The sequence below is a fragment of the Protopterus annectens genome, chromosome 12.part0, assembly GCF_019279795.1.
Source record: "Protopterus annectens isolate FY-2018-M chromosome 12.part0, PAN1.0, whole genome shotgun sequence".
NCBI lineage: Eukaryota > Metazoa > Chordata > Ceratodontiformes > Protopteridae > Protopterus > Protopterus annectens.
This window is the reverse complement of record NC_056746.1, coordinates 1,525,887,835-1,525,909,010: the sequence shown is the minus strand read 5'-3', so window position 1 is coordinate 1,525,909,010 and position 21,176 is coordinate 1,525,887,835. Positions and strand designations below refer to the sequence as shown.

The 21,176-nt window shown below is 40.4% G+C and overlaps 1 protein-coding gene across 3 annotated transcripts in view; it reads right to left on the bottom strand.

The window, feature by feature from the left end:
• Positions 1-21,176, bottom strand: part of MFSD11 (major facilitator superfamily domain containing 11) — a 2,028,489-nt gene that overhangs the window by 1,733,124 nt on the left and 274,189 nt on the right. For all 3 annotated transcript variants that reach the window (XM_044090491.1, XM_044090492.1, XM_044090493.1), the window contains exon 3: positions 837-892. In XM_044090491.1, coding sequence (XP_043946426.1) covers positions 837-892 — 56 coding nt within the window. The remainder of the gene's footprint in view (positions 1-836; positions 893-21,176) is intronic.

Genomic DNA, 21,176 nt, shown 5'->3' with positions numbered 1-21,176 from the left:
CACAAGACATAGTAACATTGTAAAAATGCCTCAAACACTTTCTGCACAAATATTTACCCAAAAGAAAATACTGATAAAGAAACCAGAAATTCCAGTCTGTTTACAATGTACACAGCAAGTGTGTGCAGTTATTCAGGAGGCTTTTCTGCTACACCCTATAAGCCATATGAGTTTGTAAGGAAAATGTTTTACTCCTTTTCTTCCATCCTCAGTCACATACGCTGCCCTGTTCAGGTTCGCAGTGCAACTAATATACTATAGCATCTCTGTACTGGAGCCTTTGCTCCTCATCAGCAAACTGTAGCAGCAGCAGTACAATATAATCGCTACCCAGATAACTCTGATTTGCTACTCTAATGAGGTTCCTCTCATTCTCTGTACACAAGATTCTGGCTTATTGGGATTAATTTGTTGCTCAAAAAGAAATAACTAATTAACAACTGATACTGACCATGGTACCAAGGACCAAGTTATGCGGAGTTGCCCAAAGACAAATACTCTCCCAAATTCCCAAATATAAGTTTACTTGCCTACTGTGCGAATGAGCACATCACTTAAACAGACATTGCTCTGGGATACCTTGGACACTGAGCTATGCTGTTCAATGGTCTCCTTGATGTCATGCCTAGTAAGCACAAATGAACTTACAAAAGGAGCTGCACAGAGAAACTTACCAGCTTTCATGGCTTCTGTTTCTCATAGCCAAAACACAAATGTAGCTTACAAACAAAACAGTATATTTACTATCAACATTCGCATAAAAACACTTTTCAATATGTTTAACAGGTGGAAGCAAAAGAGGAACCAGTTATTTATGAAACACAAAAGAAAAGTACCTGGTATATCCACTGCCATGAAATTCAGTACTGTTAAGGCTCAGAATCACTGTTTGCTAGACAAAAAATATGAAGCGTTTTATAGGAATGCTGTACATAAAATATAAAACTGCAATTAAAACAGTGTACAATAATATTTCATAACTTTAGTACAACAAAATTGCTTCTTAGTTACTTTGAGAATTACACAAAAGAATAACATTTCCAAGCAAGCAAAAAATTTTACTGTAAAAGACTTGTTTCCAAATGACTACTTTTGTATCAACCACTCAAATTATTTTTATCCAGTTGTTTTCCTACACAGTTACACATTTCTAAAGTTTAAACTACAAGTCATAATATATCATAGGTCTGTACTAGGCTAATAAGCCCTGGAGCCTTTACAAACCTGGCCCATAGGATTACCCTGGTATCCTGCCACCCAACCTTAGTTTCCAGTCTCTTTATCAAGTAGAGCCACTGGAGTGATCCCTGGGGTGAATTTTCTATTTCCCATCCACTCAAGATTTCTCTTGAAGATGGTCAGTGAGGCGCTCCACTTGACATGTATGGGAAGTCTACTCCATAGCATGGGCAGTCTCTGGGTTATGAACCTGTCCCTCCAGGTTGTTGTGTTGATTGTGGTAATGAGGTTGAGGGTCTCTGCAGCATGTAGTACGTACGGATTGAGATTTCATTAGATGTAGCATTTCTAACAGAGTGGGTCAGACATGGCTTTGTAAGTCGAGCAGAGATCACCTCTAAGTAGGCGATATGAGAGAGACACAGCTGGAGTTTTTTTTTACACTGTCCATATAGGACAAGTGTTTAAGGCCCAAGATAATCTTAAGCATACAATCCTACACCACTGCTGCAACAAGGCACTGTGACAGCAAAGTAGCCCACAACTGTCCCCCCCAAACATGTACTAATGATAACCATGCAATGACTGTGTTACAGGCACCACAAGTACAAATTCACAAAGAATGCAAGCAATGTGCAAGCATGTCCAATGTGATGATTTGTAGGCAAGCTTTTAACTATGAAAGCAATGGAAGGGTATCATACTAGCACGGAGGGGGTCCAGAGTGCTAAGTGTGGACAGACATCAGAAAAGAGAGGAAGGATACAAAAAGCGAAGTGGCTGCCTTGAGGAGTATAAATCACACAGACTAGATTTCTAAACATCCTCAGTGATCTAACCGATAGACTAGCAGACTCCCTAACAGGCATTTTAAGCAAGTCACCAGCTAGTGCACAAGTGCCAGAAATGTGACAGAAAGCACATGTGGTAAAACGGAAAAGGTGGAAAAAAAATATATGAATCTACAAGCCTGTTAATATAACAGCAGGGACAGAATCCTGAAGGGGAAGCTGGGAGCATTTCTAGAGGGCAACAATCTCCAATACAGCAACCGACATGGGTTCATGGCCAGAAGCTGCTGCCAGTCAATTAGGATCCAGTTTTATGTCTGGATCACAGGTGAACTTGACACTGAAGTACCTACAAATCTAATCTACCTGGACTTCAATAAGTCCTTTGGCTTGATCTAACATAGAAGTCTGTCAGGAGAACTGGAAGGGTCAAGGATAAGACCAATAATGAGGAACTCAGTAACTGCATGGTTGAATGGCGAGACTCAAAAGGTTGTGGTGTGAGGCATAATATAAAAAAAAAAATAGTTAAACTAGTGAAGTACCATGGTTCTCTTGTGGGTTCACTACTCTTTAGTATGTTTGCCTCAAGCATATCTAGTGAAGCATAAAAGAAGACCAATCTCTCTGTTGATGACACAAAAATAGGTGCAGCATTGGAGGTTTGACGAAGAAGAGTAAGTGAAGGATTTGGAAGGCTGAATAAGAGGCAGATAGGTTGCAGCTGAAAGTCACTGCAAACAAATGCAAAGTCTAGCATTTGGGCCAAAGCAACCATGAAAAGTGTTGTTTTTTTTTTTTGGGGGGGGGGGGGGCAAGATCAAACCAGGACATCCAGAAGCAGAGTAAGACATTAACACCAAAGAGAATGCTTGAATGTATTTTTAGGGTACATATCTCAGAAGCAAAGAGGTAATGTTTCTACTTTACAACACCTTAAGTACTGCATGCACTTCTAGAGGCCAAACAAGGAAAGAGACATCAAGCTGTTTGAAAGAAAAGATACAAACAGGGATTAAAAGAACAGCAGCTCTTCTCACTTAAGACTGGATGAGACATGGGAAACATGACATTTGTGGAGAAGCTCATGTCGGAGAAATGTGAAGGGGCTATCCTAAACAGGAAGAACACGGGATTAAATGAGGAGACATAAGCAGCAGATTAAAGGGACTATCCACACACTGGATTTCTGAGAATATTTCTTGATTGAGAGGCTTACAGGTCCAGGAAACGGGAGTACCAGAGTGGGTGATAAAGAGAATTCACAGAGGCATTCAACAGGGCATAGGGCAGGTGGAGAAAGGAACTGAAGGAAGGTAGTTAAAATGTACAGCTGTGTAAGTCATGATAACTCCCCTTTTTTTCCCCCATTTTCTACACGGGATCAAGGTGTTGTGTAAACTGTTGCCATCTCCCTTGATTCAATGCCACTCTCCTACCTTCTTAGACAGTCATGCCTGACTGTTGCAGGTCTTCTCTCACACAATCCACCCAACTCTTTGCTGGAAGCCTTCGTTTCCCTCTTGCTTTCTTCCCGTCTGTCCCATATCTTCTTCAAACTGTCTTCTGCTTTTTTGCAAGTGTGCCCAAATTACAATAATCTTTTCTCTTTGGCCTTCTCTGCAATTGCAACTGATTTAGTTTCTGCTCTGATGTCTTCATTTCATCTGTCCCACACTGTGTATCCTACCACCAATCTCATGCACTTCATCTCCACCACCTCTTGCTTCCTCAACTGTTCTGCCTGCCTTTACTGCCCAAGTTTCTGTATCGTACGGCAGTAATGGTCATGTCAAACTTTTGTATACCTAGCTTTTCAACTTCTTTGGCATTTTACTGTCATACACTACCCCTGCTGCTCTGTGTCAGTTGGGCTGCAGCCCCAACAACTCCAGCTTTGACCTCCTCACTCAGGCTTACCTTCCCCCTTGCCACCCTGCCAGATACTTGAAACTGTTAACTTGTTCCACTATTTTCCCTTCAATCTCAATTCTAGCTTCTTCTTATTTCCCCCATTTACTGTCATTATAGCTGTTTTTTTATGCACTCAGTTTCATCCCGCATACTTTCAGTTTTGCATTCCATTCCCCTATCCTTTGCTGATGTCCTTGCTCAGAGTCCATCTATAATGCCATGTCATCTGCATACAGCAACTTTGCTGCTCTGTCCCCCTCTAACCTGTTAGCGGATGTAGTCCATCACCAGGATGAACAGCAGTGGGCTCAAACTGAATCCTGATGCAGGCACACTCCCAATGGGAACTTCCAGTGACAATGAACACTATTTGTACTCAAGTCATTGGGTCCAAGTATATAGCCTGCACTAACTCTACCAGTGTTTGAGACCTCAAACCACTACAGGACTGCCCAAATCAGCTTTTTAGGACCCTGCCTTGTCCTTTCTCCAAATCTAGGAATGCCCAAGTAACACACTTTCCTCATCTCCAGCTTTTTCTCTACTTTCTTTCTCATTGAAAACATAGACTTAGTTGTCCTGCATCTTGAGCTGAATTCAAACTGCTCATTTTCAATCTTACTTTCTACTAGTCTACGTATTTATTCATCATTCACCTTCTCCAGAACTTTCATGCAGTGTGACAGGAGTTTTGTACCTCTGTACTGCCAGTTTCGAATGTCTCCTTTGTTCCTGTACACTAGCACTAGTATGCTTATTCTCCAGTCCTCTGAAATTTGTTTTTTTTTCTTAAACACCTTTACTGTATTAACACTAGTGACAGACAAACTTACAATTATATAAAATTAACATAAGCCGCGGTGGTGCAGCGGTAGCATTGTTGCCTCACAGAAAGAGGTTCCCCCATTCGATTCTTGGCGGGAACACCTTCTGTGTGGAGCCTGCATGTCCTCCCCGCTGTCGAGTGGCATTCGAAAGACATGCGTAGAATGGGCGTGCCTTCGTTGAAGGTTGGGCGTCGAGCTGGCACCTCTGCACCCGTAAAAAAATCTAATGCCAATCATTAGCGGACCGGAGTTTTGATGTGGTGACCCCTAACCGTAAAAAGCCGAAAGAATAATCAAACCATATTGACATGTTCATATTTACAAATATTAAAGGATATATAACATATGTGATGTATAATCCAAACGATATCCCATAAATTATTCAATTCCTGCCTTCTTCTAAACCTTATTCCTCCATCAAGACATTTTTCTGCATGTACTGTTCTCACAATTTCCATTTTTTTATGCAACTTACTCCTATTCTTTTCTAAAGATCCTCCTTCCTGTTCTTTTATATCTGTTACAATGTTCACTACTTCAAGTATAGTTGGTTTAGATTATGATTTCCATTTTTCAGAAAGTGCCTTTTTGGCAGCAACCAGAATATGTCTAGGCAATTCAGATCCTGTATCCCCGCTCAGAAAAATCATTTCCGCAGAGCACTCTGTAAGAGATGTTTAACTCTACCAACTCATTACACTTACAAAACATATGTTCCAGTTACTTCTTTCTTCCCCCTCACACCTCTAACATTTGCCATCTACCTCAGGAAAAATTATTTTGAGTCTTTTTGAGAAATAAAAGTATCTATGCAAACACTTCCAGGAAAAAATCCTAAATCTTTTTGCATATTTGAGAGCCATACATATGTCCTCCTATTGCTTCTTTGTGAACTGCATGTCTGATCTCTCTTCCCAATCTTTTCTGACCTCTTCTGATTAATTCCTACAGTTATCATGCAGTATTCTATATTTCCTATTTATCCATTTTTAACAGCAGCTTCTCCTGTAGATTCAATTAAAAAATCAACCAGTACAGGTCTTTCATGTAGGATTCCCCTATCACTTTCTCTTTGTCTATATTCTGATATCAATCCCAAAAGGGAAGACAATCGCTGGCCTGCAATCCAAATGTCCTCTTTGCCTCTTCCCATTCTATTACCTTTCCTTCACTAATTACTTGTTCCCAATACCTCGGTTCCTTTGCCAGCTTCTTCTATTGAATTCCAGACCCTCTTGTTTATTCTCTGTATCCCTAATTGCAATCATCCCCATCTACACAATCTCCTTTCTCTGTTGCCTTAGTTCCTAGTATATTTTCTGCTACTTCATGAATATAATATTCTGTATGCCGTTATTCTCCTTAAGGATCTGTGCCCAGAATCCCATCCTTTCCTTATATCTTAAATTAACCTCTCCCCCACTTCATCATCATTCCTTTCCACTTTGAATTGTAGCTTTCTGCTTGTGTTATTAACCTCTTTCTTCTGTTGGGAGGATCAAATTATCCCACTCGACTCTTGCCCTCTTTCCCTTCCAAATAAAATCCTTCAACTCTTTATTCATTACTGTCCTCAACTTCTCCCCTGCTTGATAAAAATGTGTATAAAACTAAAGGGACTAAAAACATTTTTCCTGTTTGCATCTTGCTATCCATATCCACAGTTTCTCAGTTTGTGTTTTATCTTTTTAGTCTCTTCCCACAGATCCTTAGCTGCCATAACCGAATCCTTTTTAAACCATACTCCTAAATATTTCATTTTATCATGTCCCAATAAATATGGGAATTCCTGGACCAATCCATGTGAGGTTAGACAGTTTATAGCTATAAACTTTGTTTTATCTTCATTAATTTTATATCCCTCCAAAAAACAAACAAAAAAAAAAAAACGAACTGTCTCAGAATATTCCACAACACTAGAAGGTCCTTTTTTCTGGTTCCATCAGGTACAAAATATCATCACCAACAAATAATGACAACTTTTCTTAAACACTGTAGCAATTATATCCTTGAATTTCTGAGTCTCTTATTTTCTCAGCCAGTGGTTTAACGCATACAAAGGGGAACTTGACACCCCTGCTCGGTTCCTCTGTTCAAACAATTTATCAGTGAGGAACCCTCCTATTTCATTTTTTGCCTGCAATCAGCTCATATATACTTCTAATTAACCTTGTTATTGTATTCTAATTAACCTTATTATTGTATCAGGAAATGAAAATGCATCCATTGTTCTACTAAAAAAACCCAACTTACACTGTCAAATGCTTTCTCCACATCAATACCTACCTATAACAATGGTATTTTCTTACATTCTGTTTCCCTCTGGATCAGCATTGTTCTATTAATGTTGTCAAATGTTGGCCTCCTCTCCACAAAACAACACTGGTCCACATCTATCAGTTGTGGCATCAACTGTACTACTCTTTTAGCCATTATAGACATAAACACTTTATAATCACGGTTTAGAATTCAGATGAGCCTATAAGAAGCTGGATCAGATGGGTCTTCTATAGGTATTATAGTTACTAAATCCTTTTCCAAGATATGGGAGCCTCCCCTCCTTTATAAATACTGTTAAACAAAACCTTCCAGATTTATATCACTCTTCCCTCCTAAATTCCAAACTTCCCAGCCAAATGCCATCTGTTTGTGGAGACTTTCCTGTAAAGTGGTTACACATCATCATTTTATTTTCTCTCCTAACTTAACAATGAGTTGTTGTTGTGCCTCATCTATCACTAAGCTAGGCATATTTGTGACATCCATAAATATTTCCATTTGTGCTTTTTCTTGATTTCCCAACTTCTCTGCTTTATACAAATTTTCCTAAAATTTCAGAAATATCTCAAACACCTCTACAGAATCTCTAGTTCTTGTTCTTGTTATAGGCTCTCCAAGTTTGTCAACAACCCTTTCTACATTCTGTTGTTCCCCAAGTTGTTGTGCCAAAAGTTTTTATGCTCTGGAGTTATCAAAAAAAATAGTTGCGTAACAGCATTCTTTCTAAAGGCATGCACATTATCCAGGTACTTCCTTATTTTTGCTAGCAATCTTCAGTTGTTCCTCCTCTTGTTCTGTGAGATTCCCCATATTTTGTTATACTTTAACCTTTATCAGCCTCTCTAAATTATTACTTCTTAACCAGATCTCGTTTTAATTTATTTCTACCCTATTACTAAACTCCACTTCCATTTTATCCCATGCACTTGCTATAACTTATGGAGTACTTTCTATCTTCCCAATAACTCCCACTACCTATTCTTTGAATTAATCTCTTTAACAGGTAGGCAGGGAAGCACCAGTGTCTCATCTTTACTTCATTACCCTATATTTTTATTTTAGTAATTACTGAAGAATGATCTGAAACAGTTATTGGATGTATATCAAAGTTCTCAAGTAAATGGGCATGCTCTTGTGAAATATAATTTCTTTCAAGTCTAGTCCAGGTATTGTGCCATGTGGGATAATATGTAAATTCTCTCAGAGTTCCCGCTACTGATTTCACATCTTTCGTATCAAATATTTTCATGTTTCTTCAGAAATCTACCCTCTTTTGTTACATTTTCCCTTCTAGGCAACGTAGATGCATTCTCATTGTTGCAAATCAAATTTCAGTCCCCACCTGCAAGTAATATCCCCTACTGAAAACTGATTATTTCTCCCAATTTTTAAGCTCCAAATTAGCAGTTTTAAGTGAAATATAAATACACACCAGTGCAATCCTCATCCCTTATCAGTAGCCCCTTACATGTAGAAATCTGCTATTAGCATCTTTTGTTTCCTTTTCTATCACTACTGAAGCACCTGTGGCAATATTAAAGTAGCCCTCTTTCCCATTGTCCCTGATATTTACATAATATCCATCCTGAAAGCCTTTGTTTATGAAATTCACATGCTTACTTCTTTACAAATGTGTCTCCTTTAGCATTACTATTTGAACTCTGCATTTTTATATAATTACATATTCTTTTTGTCTGTACCTGTGAGACCATTGATATTCCAAGATAATATGGAAAGAGTTGTCATTATTCCCACCTATTATATGCAGCAGCTATTTTAAATGTTGAATTCCAGCTTTTGTGATACATGCACCTGTTAAATGTTTGGCAGGTTAAGCCTGTAAACAGTTTTTTTTAATCATGCATTGTTTCCTATGTCACATTTTACAAGACTTTTTGTTTTATTACAAACCCTCAAACAAGAAACCAAACACAAAACACATGAGAGCCTATTAACTTAATACAAATACCCACAGCTATGTACTTCTTCAAATAATGAAGTTTAACCCTCCTAATAGCAAAATCTGGGCCAAATATCAGCTGCTAGCACAGGCCTTAATTAACCAGAAATCAAGGTTATTTTTGCTAAGACACGTTATTGTTTGTGCTTCTGCTTACACTAATTGGTGTCTGTTCTTTTTCATCTTTATTCCCCCTCCTTCAGATGTGAAAACAATTTGCATCCTTTCAGAAATCAGACTTAGCCGTGAAGAAATCACTGTTCTGTATTTTACTGCCCTACAGTCAGCTTTCCTCCATGGAACTGGATTGGTATTCCAAAACAGAATCGGTTAATCGAAAGGGGGCATCAAGTGTATGCTCCAAATATGGCCATAAGAAAGCAGCAAAGATCTTTATTAGTAAAGATGCAAACCTACCAACTGAAACAGCAGCCCTGACAAAACTGTGACAAAAGGACAAAGTGTTAAAGGTTGAAGACAGTTGTGTTTGTGGAAAATGATTACTCACTGCTCACTGCACACCAGGCAGAAGGGAAATACATTTATTCCAGTAATCAGAGAATGTTGAAAGGCAGGTCTGATATTCAAGCTCCTGTATCCAGCTGTATTCAGAATGTTTTTTTCCTGAAGGATCAAAGTCATCTGTTGATGCAGAACAGGCTAAGGAGGAAATGCAAATGTCTGTCCAACAGAAACAAGCTATCAAGCAGAAGGGGGCTCTGCTTCTCATTCTTCTGTTAATGAAGTACACGGAGAAATTTTGCCAGTGAAACTATTTTCACTATTCCAAAGGAAAATGCTTGAGAGAGAGAGAGACAAGCAAAGGAGTTGACCAGGAGAATTGGGAGCATCATGGAATTGAACCAGAATCTGGAGCTGGCAGTTGAAGATGAACAGGAAGGGGACCTGTAACATGACAATTAGTGAATAAATGTGAGACTGCGAAACATCAATTACATTTGTGAAACACAGCTGTATAAGAATATGATGAAAGAGTGAACGTTTGTTGACTTTGTTAAACCATTCTGGAACTGAAAGGCATTTGCCTCACTTCGTGTTATTAATATTCAGAAAGACTCTGAGGGAAAAGGAGGAAAAAAGAAAAAAGAAAAAGGTAAATGGAGGTAAAACAAATTTTCTTAACAGTATTTCTATGAAACTTTTCACAATATAAATGCATATTTTATTGTAAAGTATTTTAGTTGTTCTTGTATGTGATAAATGTTTTTTAAAGTACACAGATGTCTTTTTTCCTTCCTCTTCTCTTCCTTTTTTAAGCAAGAAACATCTTTATAGACTTATCATTTATGACACAGGCAAGCATACATCTATACAAATGAAAAACAGTATTGATTTTCAATTTCAAACATTTTATATAATATATAATCTTCTATAAAGTGATTGTCATTCTAACATTACATAGCTCATTCAACTTCCTCCTTCCTTTAACCCTCATTCCTCCTCCAAAACATTATTCTGCATGTATTGTTCCCACAATTCCCATTTTTTTCTATGTAAATTGCTCTTACGCTTTTCTAAAAATCACACGTCTAGTTCTTTTATCTCTGATACTATATTCACTACTTCTAGTATGCCTGGTTTAGACTTTTGATTTCCATTTTCTAGTAATTGCTTTTTTGGCAGCCACCAGAATTAAACTCAGCAAGGCCTTACTATGTCTAGGCAATTCTGATTATGTATCACAGCTCAAAAAAGCATTTCCTTAGTTACACCCATCTGCTCACCCAGAATTTCTGACAGTAGTCTGCAGAGAATTTTTAAAGTCCACTAACCCATTACACTGCCAAAAATATTTTCCCCAAGTTACCTCTTTCTTCCCCATCTCACCTCCAACACTTACCAAAAACGTTTTCCTCAGGTCGATTGCATCTGCTTGGTGTACAAAATAACCTACAAAAACACTTCCAAGCAAAAATCTTAAATCTTCTAGACTTTGCTGCAAAATTGGGAGCAATGCATATACCCCCCCCCCATTCTTTGTGACTTTCTTATCCAATCTCTCTTCCCAATCTTTCTAAGCTCCTCAGATTGATCCCTATAATTATCATTCAATATTTTATATGCTGTACTAATTACCCCTTTTTAAACAGCACTTTATATTCTAGATTCTACTAAAAACTCTACCGGTGCTGGTCTGTGACTTAGGATCCCCCTACTCCTTTCTCTTTGCCTCATATCAGTCCTTGACAGGGAAGAAGATTTCAAGCCTGCAGCCCAAATGTATTCTTGGCCTCTTCCCATTCCATTACCTTTTCCTCTCTAATTATTTCTCCCCAATACCGTGGTTCCTTTCTCAGTTTTCTCCAGTAAATTCTGGACACATCTTGCCTATTCTCTCTAAACCTAGCTGCAGTCATCCCTATTGGCAGAGTGTCCTTTCTCCATTTCCGTATTGGTTTAGTTCTTATAATACTTTCCACTACTTTATGAATATAATATTCTGTGTGGTTATTGTTATTCTCCTTAAGAATCCAAAATCCAACTCTCCTTATTTCTTGAGCTCCTCCTTCTCCAATTTCATCATCATCCCTTTCCACTTTGAATTACAGCTTTCTGCTTCACATAGGAGCCTTACCTTTGTAGCTCTGAAGTACCCCATTCAAATCTGGCAATCCTAAACCACCTTTTTCTACTGGAAGGATCAATCTACCCCACTTGACTCTTGCTTTTACTATTATGAAATGTAGGCATTAAAGTGCAAAAAGAGAAGAAAAGCAACCCAAAGCATGCTTAAGTTAATAGGCTGCAATCTTGGTTTGTTGAGGTGGGTGTAAAAGTACACCGATCATAATGTATGTACAGCTATGTTTTCTCTTACTTCTGCAAAGGTGAATGTCTGGATTAAGTCCATTGGCTTAGTCTAATAACACATTTTAAGTGGAAATAAGTAAATATGAGAATAAATATAATTGCATCTTACATACTTACTATAACTTGACATCTGTGTTGCCCATTTTAATTCATCCTCACCAATGGGTTCAGATCCAATCCTCGGTTCCAACTCGGCCACATATACTAGACTTCAGATCCAGCTATCGAGCTCCTCCCTCTACCCATAATGTTCTACTCCATCCCCATTGCCTCAGATAGAGTTTGCTGCCTAATCTTCCGCTTGTCCAAGAGAGAAAATGATAGACAGAAATAAAGACAGGGCTCCAACCTGGAACAGTAGGTTCCAAATACAGTCCGAAAGAAAAAAGGATGGGGGATGGATGGGAGGGAAGGTGGAGAAGAATAAAAACAGACAATACAAATGCCAATTTATGGTAAGTACATAACATGGAAATCTAATGTTGTCCTTTTCATTCTTCCTCACTAATGGGACAGAGCCCCCAGCTACATAGACCTTAGGTGGCCCCTCATGGCAGGATATTAGAGTACTGCCAAACCAAAGGGAACTATTTCTAGATATGTCCAATTTGTAATGTGAGACAAAGGTATGAGCCTTGGACCATGTAGCTGCTGCACAAATGTCATCAATAGACGTCCTTGACCAAAAGGCCAATGAAGTAGCCAAAGAGAGTTGAATGAGCTCAGGGAGGTCTTGGCAAAATTAAACCTTTTTGAGAATAAATCAGTGAAATGCAGTCTGTAATCCATTTTAGCTACGGTAACTTTAGAGACTGATTGACAGAGGTGATTTGAGGAAAAAAAGATGCAAAAAGCTAATCTGACTTCATAAACTGTGTTACTCTGTAAAAGATAAACAGTTAGTTGTCTGTGCACATCAAGGAGGTGTAGAATGTACTCTCCTTTATTAGAAAATTTTGAAAAAAAGACTGGTAAAATTAATGGTTTGGTTGATGTTTTCAGAAGCCACTCTACGTACAAAGAAAGGGTTAGTTTGAAGAGAAACCCTATCTTTATGAAAAACAATGTAAGGAGTTTTTGCAGATAGAGCCTGGAGTTCAGAATTTTTTTTTTGCTGAAGTTAAAGCTACCATTGACAGAGATTTTAAATCACATTTGTCTGATGGCTCAAAAGGCTTCCGAGTTAAAACCTGAAGAACCACAGTCAGGTCAGAAGGAGATGAAGGATGCTTTATCGGGGGTCTGAGAAGAAAAATGCCCTTCAAAAATGCTTTACATAACCCACAGGGAGCCAGGAAGAAAGATTTACTTCCTGAATGCGAATTTGAAATTGCTACTAACTGAAGTTTAATTGTAGAAAAACTGGCCTCTTGTTTATAAAGAGTTGTTAGAAAAACAAGAACAGTAGAGGTTGGAGCCGAAAAATGGTCTATGTTCTTGTCAAAAGCCAAATAGAAAACCTTTTCCATTTGCTTCTACAGACTTTGTTGGTAGAAATGTTTTAGGAAGACAAGACAATACTGTGAACTGGGGAAGAGAGCCTTGATGGTCTAACTATTACTGGACGTGAAGATACCATGCAGTTAACTTGACAGATGTTGAATCCCTGTTAGGTGAGATAGGAGATATTGAACAGGCTCCAGTAAACATGAAGGATAATGAAGGTGAGACTGTAGAAAGGGAAACCATACTTGCTGAGGCCAGAAGGGAGAAATGAGGATTACTGAGCTCTTCAGCCTGCTTTCTTCCTGTAAGAATTTTGGAATCTGTGGAAGAGGAGGGCATAAAGAAGACCCAAGAACCAAACGTGAAGCACAGCGTCTCTCGAGGACTCCCCCTCAGGGGTGTTCAGAGCAAAATACATGCTGTACTTGTTGTTGAGAGGGGTAGAAAATAGGTTGCAGCAACGCCTGAAGATCATACTTGCTACCAACTGATTGAGTGACTTCTAGTGAGGCATTAGAATAAATCTGCTTAGTTTGTCTGCCAGCACATTGGTTTTCCCTTGGATGTGCATCACAATTAGAGAGCTGTCTGTGGAGATCACCCATTCCCAAACTCTCATGGCTTCTCTATACAGGGGATAAGGTCAGGTTCCTCCTTGCTTGTTGATGTACCAGACTACTGACATGTTGTCTGAATTATTATTGTCCCTATGGGGAGAGCATCTTGAAATGCCTGCAGTGCTAAAAAGGACTGCTCTCATCTCCAGGACGTTGATATGCAATTTGGTCTGTTGGAGGGAACACATGCCTTGGACTGTCCTTCCCAAGAAATGCTGCTGTCCCCAACCCAAGTTGGACGTGTCCGTGGTCACTGTGGCAATTGGATTTGGAAGAATGAAAAATCTGCCCAGAAACAGATCATTGCACTGAATCCACCAACGAATGTGACACTTCGGGGTGAGTTTTATTTGAAAAGATAGAGGTTGAAGTAGAATGAGCCAATGTCTAGCTAAGGGCCATTGGAGAATTTGCATAAAGAAGCATGCTATGGGATGCAGTATTACAGCAGTCGACACAGACCCCAGTGCTTGAAGCAGTAATCTTGTTGGAGGAGAAGGATGAGAAATGATATCCTGGACCTAATGTTTTATACAAGTAATGCAGTGGAGAGGTAAAGATGCCACCTGAATCATAGTGTTCAAAAGCGTTCTTTGGTAAGACTGATTGTGATCCCCAAGGCATTGCAAATCTGGAGCAAACAGTCCCTGGCTTGTTGAAGTTGATACCTGGAGGGGGCAGTGAGGAGCCAGTCATCTAGATATGGAAACACCTGGAATCCTTGGAGCCTCAAGTGAATTGTAACTACTGCTGCATTACTGCCATGCATTTGGTAAACACCCTGAAGGCTGTGGTGAGTCCAAAGTGTAGAGCTCTGAATTGGTAAGGATTGGCTCCCAGCCAAAAGTGAAGATGCATTCTGCATCATCTGTCTATTATGTGATAGTACACATCCTGAAGGTGTACACAGCACATCAAGTCTTCCTTGTGCAAAAAGGGCAGGATGGACTGAACTGTGACCAATAGTAATTTTGCCTTCTTTACATACTGGTTCAAACAAGTGTGAGCAAGTTCCAAATACTATCTGGTTGGGTGGGACCTTCTGGATGACTCTTTTCTAGCAGCTTTTGTATTTCTTGTGCTGCTTCCTTCCTCTGACTAGGTGCAACATTGGGAAGTTTCTTCTTTTGACAAGCAGGAAGAAGTGAAAAGGGTATGTAGTAACCTCGGGATATTATTCTTAGCAATCCTAAATTTGTTGTGATATTTGTCTAGGTGCAAAGAGAATCATCCCCCTGACTGCATCCAGAGTTGGACAGCCAAGCAGCACTTCAGGAGCACTGATAAGGCCTGTCTGAAAAGGAATCTCTAAAGCCCTGGTTCTGCGGGCCTCCTCTGTCTCTAGGACATCTACCATTAAAATTTCCTCCTCTGGAGAAATGATCCCCTCTGGAATCGTGGGAAGGTCCCAGAGACTTACGAAACCGCATCTTCTTACCACCTCATTAGTTTCCTGAGAAGGTCTGTTGAAGGGTAGAAAACTTGATTCCCACGGCAGTGTGTTTCCTTCTTGTTCACTGTGAGTAAGCTTGTCCTTAACCGATGGCCCAAACAAGGAAGTGCCATCAAAAGGGGCATTAACAAAAGACATCTTGAAGGTCTCGGCAAATTCACATAGCTGCATCCAGGCATGTCTCCTTATGGCTACACCTGAACCAGCTGCTCATGAAGTACCTTCAGCTGTACGAGAGATCAACCTAATTGAAGCATTCAAAATATACAAAAGAGTAGCCAGCGAAGAGGAAGTCTTTTTGAAATCCTCAGCAGACATGGACTCAAAGGGAGTATTTGCTAGTTCTTTAGTCAAATATGTCTAGAGCCTAGTAAAATGTGCCAGATAATTAAGTGGCCTCAGAGCAAAGGTAGCTGAGATGTAAACTTGCTTTCCAAACCTGTCCAATGCTCTGGACTCCTGTTCAGAGGATGGACAGAAGAGATCTGCTTTGCTAGCTCTTTCTTAGTGGCTGCTGCCACCACCATAGCATCAACAGGAACTCCTTTGTTCCAGAAGTCTGTCAGAGGCGGTTGTGAATAGGCTGATGCGAAAATTCCTCTGAGCTCAGATTCAGCTGGAGGTCCTGCCAGCTCCATCCCCTACTTGGATCCGTGTGTGCGCCTACGAAGTTCATTCAATATCCCTCTCCGATCCGACTAGTGGTTTCAGAGTCCCAGGATCCAAGATCTCTGAGAGGTTCCATGTTGGATCTGAGGAAGGTTTCTTCCTCCACTCTGACGATCTGAAGGAGGGGCCAAAAACATATCTGGGCACTTGAGAATGGGCTCAACAGTGTCCGGTTCCTTCCATGCGTGGCAGGAAACCAGGTCAACAAGTTCATCCGCAGGGGGGGGTCACCCAAGACGTAGATAGTCCAGAACCAAAAGCCTACAGGAACACAGATTCTTCAGGAGGAGTTGTTTTGGAGGACCAAGCACCTTTCTGCTTAAGGATTTCTAATATCTCCAAAGGAGATGTCATCAGGTGGTGATCTGGGGGATCCTTCTCCCTCATCAAAATCAGTGCGTTCTATGAGAGACTCCATAGGGGAGTCTATGTGTCTCCTCTTACATGTCCTCTTCCAAGGGACCTCCTCCTTGGGATGTTCAGGGTAGGTGTCTGAAGAGAGAGGGACTGCCTGGAGATTAATTGGAGCTGGCTGTCCCTGTGGAGTAGGTGTGATAGACTCTGAGCAGGGAGCCAATGAGGTAAAAGGGGTGGGATCCAAAACATGAAACTATGGTTTTCTATGGAGAGAAAAAGCACTTTCTACCACCTTGAATGCCGAGGGACCAGGGGAAACCCTTTCCCCCTTCCTTTGAGATGAAGCTTCACAAAGAAGGTAGGTCGAGACCACCCCTAGATCCAAGCTTCAAGGGGAGAATTGGATCCGACCTGTCCAGGGCTGAAGCTCCAACAGGGATGGATGGATTTGACAAAACCACAGCCAAACCCAACCCCTCGGACCTAGACCCAACATCTTGGCTCAGAGACTTGCTCTGATCCAAGAGTATTGAAGCAGAACCAGTCAGAGAAATCCAAGAGTATTGAAGCAGAACCAGTCAGAGAAATCGTCAGAGTGGAGGAAGAAACCTTCCTCAGATCCAACATGGAACCTCTCAGAGATCTTGGATCCTGGGACTCTGAAACCACTAGTCGGATCAGAGAGGGATATTGAATGAACTTCGTAGGCACACTCACGGATCCAAGTAGGGGATGGAGCTGGCAGGACCTCCAGCTGAATCTGAGCTCAGAGGAATTTTCGCATCAGCCTATTCACAACCGCCTCTGACAGACTTCTGGAACACTTAGAAGATGCTGTGGAAGGGGGCCTAGAATGTTTCTTCACAGTTTGGAATAACTGTATGGACAGAGAGGGAGAAATAGGTTTAACCGAGTACTAAGTATGGCTTCTGCAAGATGTACTGCCTCTCAGATCTGAGGGCTTAGGATCCAAAGAACAGTTTAAAGGTAATGGAGATACCACTATAGGAGTTGACCCTTTCAGATCTGAGGATAACTCTGGATCTGAGGGAAGGCCAAAAGGTTTACGATCAGAAATTTTTCTAACTTTTTCCATCGGCTCTAAGGAAGCTGTTGGGGACTTCAGACGAGACCTTCTTTCTAGTATCCAAAGGAATAGATATTGTCATTTTTGAAGGATTTTGAGCCACAGAAGTATCAGAAAGTAAGCCTTTGAGAATCAGCTTGTTTCACATGCCAGCCAATGCTCTCGGATTAAAAGTACAGCATACTGTACAAGCCGTGTTAAGGTGGTCTCGTCCCAGACAGTACCACAAGAAGTGCATTTCTTAAAACCAGTAGGTTTATCTAACATGGCTGAAAAAACAACAGAATATACAGCTGCAGTGAAGAAAGAAAACAGCAGATAAAAAAGATCGTTACCAACAATAGTAAAAAGGTAATACCTACAAATGGTACAGGAAAAGTATATTAACTATGGTACAAGATAAACTACCAGAAGTAGAAGAAAAACAAAATGAAAAAAATTATTTTAGGTATAAAGTGCTAAACTTAGTTGAACAAAAGTTGAATTAAATATTTTTACTATGCTTAAGAACAGAACCTGCGTCTAACCATGACGGCAGCAAACGAGATCTGAGGCAATGGGGATGGAATACAGCATTATGGGTAGAGGGAAGAGCTTGGGAACAGGATCCAAAGTCTAGTATATGCAGCCAAGTCAGAATCTGAACCCATTAGTGAGGAAGAATGAAAATACATCGGCTTTGAAAAATTTTCCTTCAGTAATAAATGTTTCAGCTGCTCTTTCAGCCTGCAACAGTGGACTTCATTTATCTTTTTTCTCTTACTTCTCCATGGAGACGAGCTGAAAATGGGGCAATAAAAGAAAGAACACTGTTTTTTTCATGGCTAAAAGTTACTGATTTCTGAAAATATGCAAGTAGTTTTCACATATGGGGAGAAGGAATAAACATAAAAAAGAACAGACACCAATTAGTGTAAGTAGAAGCATAGGCAATAACATGCATCTTAGCATGGATTACCTCAATTTCGGGTTAAATAGGGCCTGTGTTAGCAGCAGTCTGTTTGGCACAAATGTCCCTATTAAGAGTGTTAAACTTCATTATTTAAAGTACATAGTTGTGTGTGTTTCTATTAAGTTTTTTTTTTTTTTTGGTTTGGTTTGTTTTTTCTCTGAGAATTTTTACTAAAACAAAAAGTCATACAAAAATGTGATATGGGTTTCAATGTTGATAAATAAAACTGTATAAAGGATTAACCTGCCAAACATTAATGAGTGCACATAGCATAAAAGCTGGAATAAGACATGTAAAAAGATGCCATATATAAATAGGTGGGAATAATGACTTCTTACCATAACAGCAAATCTTTCTATATTATCTTGGAATTTGAATGGTCTCACAGGTCTAGACAAAAAGGAAAGAATACTTAATTATATCAAGACATGCAGAGAGGGCAGCCACGGTGGTGCAGTAGTTAGCATTGTCACCTCACAGCAAGAGGTTCTCCGGTTCAATCCTCAGCTGGGGTGCCTTCTGTGCGGAGTCTGCATGTCCTTCCTGTGGTCGCGTGGGATTCCTCCTGGTGCTCCGGTTTCCTCCCACATCCCAAAGACATGCTGCAGGTTGATTGGACATTCTAAATTGGTCGTAAGTGTGAGTGTGTGTGTGTTCCTTCTGTGGAAGGTTGGGCGCCGGGCTGGCAACTCGACACTGTAAAACTCCACTGCCAATCATTAGCGGACAGATGATCCGCTGTGGCGACCCCTAACTGGGAAAAGCCGGAAGAAGAAGAAGATTAAGACATGCACAGGGAAAACAGCAATGCTACAGGAGACACATTTGGAAAGAATTGAGCATGTGAATTTGATAAAGAATGGATTTCAAGATGGATATTCTGTAAAATATCAGGAACAAAGGAAAAAGTACAGTTGTGTACACTTACCATAAATGTAGTTGTCTTTCGTGTTTCACTGTTGCAGTCATTACATTTGGGTTATCCTGCTGGCAGGTTGCCCTCAGTCGGCCTGAATTCCAAAGTCTTGGGTCCTGCATAGGTTGCTGTCGCCTCTTCCCTGACGTCAGGTCGTCAGGGATATAAAGATGCAGCCGATGCCATTTTATTCAGTTTTTCTTGCCCCAGATGTCAAGTGCCCCCAAAAGGGTAGGATAAAATTATGTAAATAAAACATACATGCACCAAAATAAGCTTTATCTTCATCTGTAAGCAAATACACCACTTAGGTTGTACAGATTACAGAAGTAAAGATAAGTTCCAGCACAAATAAGGGGGGTGGCGGATGGGTAACCTGGACTGCAACAATGAATACACTCGAACATCTACATTTATGGTACGTGTACACAAATGTACTATGTTCTTCGCGTTTCACTGTTGCAGTCATTACATTTGGGTTGAGTCCCAAAGCTATGGTTGGGGGGCTGGAGCTAAACAGCATTAGGAGCAGCTATGAGGTCCTGCAGAACTGCAGTGGCAAAGCCTGCCCTGGATTTAGAGTAAAGAGGCAGATTGTAATGTTTTGTAAAGGTATGCACTGAACTCCAAGTAGTAGCCTCTAAAATGTCTTTGGTTGGTACTCCCCTGAGAAAGGCTGCATATCTGGTTGAATGTGGCCTAATGCCCTTAGGCACTGGTTTGCCATGCTGTCATTAGCAGAACCGAATGCAATGACCTATCCACTTGGAAATAGTCTGCTTGAAGATCACCTTTCCTTGTGATGCTGCAGCATATGCTACTAGTAATTGTTCTGTCTTTCTGAAAACTTTAGTTTTGTCCAGGTAGAATCTAAGTTGTCTGTGTACATCCAAGGAATGCAGAATTCTCTCCCCCTTGTTCTGTGGATTTGGATAAAAAGTTGTCAAATTAATAGTTTGATTAAGGGCTACACTGGATACCACCTTAGACATAAATGTAGGATTTGCTCTCAGAAAGACCCTGTCTGGATAAAAAATGATAAAGGGTTCCACAGCCATGAGAGCCTGTAGCTCTGAAACTCGTCTTGCAGAGCTGTTTTCAAAGATGAGAACTTTATATCCGCAGTAGCAGCCGTCTCAAAAGGAGGCAAGGTGAGTTTTTCCAAGACATAATTGAGGTCCTATGCAGGTATTGGCATCCTCCTTGGAGGCCTTAAGTTTTTGGCTCCTCTGAGGTACTGCCTTAATAAAGGATGAGAAAAGAGTGGTGGCTCTGTATTGTAATGAGCTGAAATGGCAGAAGCATGGATTTTAATTGATGAAAAAAATAGGCCTTTGTCCAGCATCTCAGTTAAGTATTGTAAAATCTGAGGAATATTTGGGGCAGCTGTATCAGTTCCTTGATCTTGGTTCCAAGCACAAAATCTCTTCCATTTCCCAGCATAGGATTTTCTAGTACTAGGCCTTCTAGCTTCTAAAATGACATCCATCACAGCTTTACTGAGAGGTGTGGTTTGTATGGCTATATTATCCACCATGCTGCCAGGTTTAGGGTCCTGAGTTGGCTGTGCAGAATCTGACTGTTTTGCTGGGACAGTAGATGAGGTATGTGAGGTAAGGTCCAGGCTGGGCATTGGGACAAGTTTCTTAAGATTGGATACCAGTACTGGCGTGGCCAGTCTGGGGCAATCAGAATCATTTTTGGTTTCTCCTGCCTGGTCTTTAGGAATACCTTGGGGAGGAGAGGCAGTGGAGGAAAGGCATATACTGAAAGGTTTGTCCAGTTGAAAGATGAGGCGTCCACTTTCCAAGCCTGTCCGTGATAAGTCCTTGTGCAGAATCTTTTTAGTTGTTTGTTTTGAGGGGAGGCAAATAGATCTATGTCTGGGCGTCCCCA